This window comes from Arachis hypogaea, chromosome 18, assembly GCF_003086295.3.
Source record: "Arachis hypogaea cultivar Tifrunner chromosome 18, arahy.Tifrunner.gnm2.J5K5, whole genome shotgun sequence".
In the NCBI taxonomy this organism is placed as follows: Eukaryota; Viridiplantae; Streptophyta; class Magnoliopsida; order Fabales; family Fabaceae; genus Arachis; species Arachis hypogaea.
In genome coordinates this window covers 1239763-1244902 of record NC_092053.1, presented here as the reverse complement: position 1 = coordinate 1244902, position 5140 = coordinate 1239763, and the positions used below count along the sequence as shown (strand labels likewise).

Here is a 5140-nt window from a genome sequence, read left to right as displayed (position 1 = left end):
GGGTGTGCATGGGCCGGATGAAACCGGGTTTGGTGTGACACAGACCCGACCCAAAATATATACCGGGCCTATTTGTTAGACCCGAACCCGACCCTAGACCCGATGAAACCTATACACTTTCGGGCCACGATTATACCGGGTAAAAACCGGGTGAAAACCGGGCCGTTAACATTATATTACCTTGATACCTTCTTGTAAGTTAGCATATAAAAATATCCAAATTTCCAAGATTCCAACCATTATTTGACATGGTAAAATTCACTTAGAAAAATATAATAAGAACTAACTCTTCTCTAATATTAAAGTATAACCATAATCAATACTAATATTGCCTAATAACACCAAATATTTAAATCAATACAAATAACACAAGATTATGCATTAGTCTAAAGTCTTATGCATTTTAAACATAAAACATTAACTTATAGTCTTATATATAATGACTAATAACACAAAATATTAAGGTTTACAATACTTAAATTTCACATAATAATAGCCATCATCCATCACTAATAACACAAAATATTAATTGTATATGATGACCGGGCCACCGGGCCGATTTCGGGTGACCCGAGCTATGGCCCGGACCCGACCCGAAATAATGACCGGGTCTACTTTTGAGACCCATACCCGACCCTAGACCCGATGAAATCATATCAAATTAGCCCCAAAAATGTTCGGGACCGGGCCGAGTCTTTGGGCCGGGCCGGGCCATGCACACCCCTATATTTTAGTATAAACATTGATGCCAAATTATGAATTTTGGGTTCTAGTTTTTATTTTTTATTTTGTTGATTCTTTTAAAATTAAAAATATTTTTATTTTTGTGGATATATCCGAATTCCGATCTAATCCTATCCGCAAATGTGCAGATCGAATCGATAAGATCCAAACACAAAAATTATAGATATTAAATCTGATCCGATCCAATTCGTGTACTGGCCCTAATAAAAACCATATTTTTCCTATCAACTCTCCTTGTCTCCAATTTTTTGTTGACACTCTCCATCTTAGTTTATATTATTTTTTTTTGGTAACTATCTTAGTTTATTCTTTATTGTCAAAAAACAGCTTCATTCATTTCACCAACTTTTTTCCAAACCTAACAACTTTTATTTCATCCCGTTTTGTCCACGCAGCTAATAATGCACGTTGCAGAAACGATTTTTTGGCCTGAAAATTTCCAAAATTGCCCACGCAGTAAACTCTCCAAACTTTACCACACTTAAGCTTAATCCACTGCTACTCCATCCAGAGATTTCCCTTGCCACCTGTCATCATATCATTGGCCATTCAAATTTCAGTCACTCTTAGCCAAACGATCCCGTACCACCATAGAAGTACCCTTGATATTTTATCGAATAATCAAACGAATCCGGGCTTATATATACTCCCAAAATATTACCCTTGGATTCACGTTCCAATTTACTTTGTCATCATCATGAATACTCTTTTCTTCTTTATCTCCTTTTGCTTATGCATTCAAACCCATGCATCAGCTTCTTCGAATTCTTCCAAATCAAACACACTGTTTCCAAAAGAAGCTCACCCCACAAAATCAGGTTACCTTTCTGTCAGCAAAACCTCTTCTTCCGCCTTCTTCTACACTTTCTATGAAGCTCAGAACTCGACCTTGCCTCTCTCCAAAACCCCGCTTCTCATTTGGCTCCAAGGTGGCCCTGGAAGCTCCTCCATGATTGGCAGCCTCTATGCTGTTGGACCATGGCGTATCACAGAATCCATCACCCTTGAACCCAACCCTGGTGCTTGGAACAAGTTCTTTGGCGTTCTCTTTCTTGATAACCCCATTGGCACTGGATTCAGTATAGCCTCATCACCGCAAGAGATCCCAACGAATCAAGAAGGTATTGCCAAACACCTTTATGTTGCTCTTACAAGGTTTCTTCAACTTGATCCTGTTTACAAACACCGCCCTATTTATATTGTTGGCCAAAGTTATGGAGGAAAGTATGCGTCTACAACTGGAAATTACATATTGAAAAGAAATGCACAGTTGCATGCTTCTAAAAGAGTGAATCTTGTTGGTGTGGCTATTGGGAATGGAATAATTGAGGCAGTGACCCAATCACGCACGCATCCGGCTAATGCTTATTATGAGGGTCTGATCAATGAGAGGCAAAAGAGTGAGTTGGAGAAGGATCAACTGGAAGTAGTTAGGTTGGCACAGATTCAGCATTGGAGTGAAGCAACGATTGCATGGCGAAGACTCCAGGGGAAGTTGCAAAACATGTCAGGGCTGGCTACTTTGTATGATTACACAAGGAAAGATCATCCTTATCACTATCAAGATTGGGTTACTCAATTCTTGAATATAGCTGAAGTGAAGAAGGCATTGGGCGTGAACGAACCTCAAGTGTTTAAATCGAGCAGCAGTAATGTTGGGGAAGCATTGCTAGGAGATATAATGAAGAGTGTGAAGTTTATGGTGGAGGGGTTGTTGAAGAGCAACACTATTAGGGTGTTGTTGTACCAAGGTCAACTCGATTTGGTTGCTGGTCCGGTTCAAACTGCGGCATGGGTGAATACTATGAAATGGGAAGGGATTGAGGAGTATGTGAATGCAGAGAGGAAGATATGGAGGGTGAATGGAGAGCTTGCTGGCTATGTCCAACAATGGAAGTCACTCACCAATGTTGTTGTCTTGGGTGGTGGCCATCTTATGCCTGCTGACCAGCCTGTTAATGCTCAGACAATGATACAAGATTGGGTCTTGCAAAGGGGTTTGTATCAAAATGTGTAAGTTGTTGTATTGAAAAGGAAAAATCATAAATAGATAAAGAGAACAACTAGGGAATCAAAAGCAGCAAAAAATCAGTCAAAATGTGTTTGGGTTCTATAAGAAATCGGGTTTTTGTTTGTACTCCGTGATCTCAGGAGCGATTTTCAAACATATTATTCAAAAAGTGATTTTAATTAAACAATTTTGTTTACTTTTTGGCTGATCACATTTTGGTTCCATATACTTTTCCATAGATAAATGAATAATTCAAGTTACCCCTTAAAATAATTTGTTCACCTTTAAATTAATTATATCCCGCAGTATTTTATATTTCTTTTGTGTATTCAAGTATTATTACTACGAAAAATATTCAAGAATGAACATTTTTTTTTAGTATTTTTAGTAATTAATTTTATTTTATTTATGATAATCCAATAATATTTTTATTCTATATTTTTAAATATTATTAACTAACTACTTATTAAAAATAAATTTTATTAGCATCTTGGCTCTCTGTCACTAATTTTTCTCAACATAATTTAAATTTTTCACGAAAACGTGTCAGATAATTGACTTTTTATTTTATTATATTTGTCATTTAGTTTACTTTTTTTTTTAATTTTTATTTAAAAAAGGAATCTTTGTGGCACATTACAGAGCGCCTTATTTCAAAAAAAAAAAAAATTACACCATTCGAGGACTTTATCTAGACCAAGTAAAAAGTAAAAACTCGGCTTCTTACCACGATTTAATATGGGACTTAATATCTTGGAAGGCGCCTTTACGTGAAAAAAATATTATAATTATTAAGAGAATATATGTGAATTATTGTATCTTTATAAATATTTTTTTATTGGCTACATTGTTAGATTAATTTAATAATTTTTTATTGATCTTTGTATGGGATAACACATAATAATAATAATAATAATAATAATAATAATAATAATAAACTCTACCGCGGACATGTTATGCCAAAGAGGGAGATTTTATTTTAAAAAAATAATAATTAAAGTGAAATCTAAATGAATATAATAATATTATATTATTAATAATAAAATAAATACGTAGATTCCACATTGAATATTTTATTTTCTTCTTTTCTCGCATTCTCTCCTTCTTGGCCCACACACAAACGCGCAAAATATATATATATAAAATAAATATGTAAATCTCAGATTGAATATTTTATTTTCTTCTTTTCTCGCATTCTCTCCTTGGCCCACACACAAACGCGCATAATATATATATATATATATATATCCAAGTTATTTAACTAACTAAGTAGCTTTGATCTAATTCACCTTCACGTACTACTACTTATAACAAATTTTTAACTCAACGTGCGAATGTATATAACTTTTTTTTTATGTGAATTTTGTTTCTTTTCTCGAATTTTCTCAATGTTTTCTGCGTCTCTACATTCTGTTCCATCTCTGCATTCTATGTGTTTCTCTTCCTTCTCTATGTTCTTTTCGTTCAAGTTCAATGCTCTTTTATCTGATTTGAAGATTTGGATCAAAGTTTTTGACATCAAGCTGTGAAATCAGGTTTAAACAGATATGTCGTTATCGAAGATAATGAATGATTCAAGTTCAGACTGTCAATTGAACCAGAGCGAAGTGGATTATTGTTTTGAATTGAACTAAGTAGCTGAAGTCTGGTTCGATTCTAGTTAATGTAGTTCGTTAGTAGTTTATGATTCTGTAGGTGAATAAAGTTGTTTTTCTCTTTGAAAATTGATGGTTTGAATTGAATGTAAGGCAGGAGTTCTGAATCTGAATTATTATTGTGATGAATCTGTCTCGTTCTTATTTCGGTGTATTTCTATTTACAAATTGGTGTATTTTGGTAATCTTGCGGTGTGTTTTTAGGTTTAGACTTTCAATTGAACCAAGCTGAATTGTATTATTGTTTTAAATCGAATCAAGTGGTAAGGTCAGTTTGAATCTAGGTAATGTAGTTTGTTAGTTGTTTATGATTCTGTAGTTGAATAATTTTGTTTTTGTTTGTGAAAATTATTGTTCATAGTTGATGATTTGAATTTGAATGTAATGTACAAGTTTTGAATCTGATTTTATTATTTTGATGAATTTATTTTGTTCAAAGTTTCGGAGTATTTTAGATTCTAATATGGTGTGATGGTTATCAGTGGCTCAAAAAAGGGGGGAGTTGAATCTTAGCTACTTCTTCTACTGAATATTGCTTTTTCTTTCTTAAGAGAACTTAGGAGATATTTTCACTTTTCTCTCGTGGTAAACTGAGAGACATTTTCATTTTTGTCTCCTTAGTAACAGAAACAGAAAAGTAGAAGGGAAGAAGAAATAACACCCATATATATCATGGTTCAGCTACAAGGTGCAATGTAGCCTACATCCAATCTCCATCACAACAGTGACA

At 34.2% G+C, this 5140-nt stretch overlaps 1 protein-coding gene across 1 annotated transcript; it reads left to right on the top strand.

Moving 5' to 3' along the window:
- The first annotated feature begins 1368 nt into the window (after nt 1-1368).
- LOC112772096 (serine carboxypeptidase-like 50) lies at nt 1369-2951 on the top strand. The gene has a single exon (XM_025816974.3). The coding sequence runs from the start codon at nt 1442-1444 to the stop codon at nt 2759-2761; it is 1320 nt and encodes a 439-aa protein (XP_025672759.1). The 5' UTR covers nt 1369-1441; the 3' UTR covers nt 2762-2951.
- Nucleotides 2952-5140: the final 2189 nt, after the last annotated feature.

Excerpts from the sequence above, each read along its gene's own strand:
- LOC112772096 (XM_025816974.3), top strand. The coding sequence starts at position 1,442 with ATGAATACTCTTTTCTTCTTTATCTCCTTTTGCTTATGCATTCAAACC.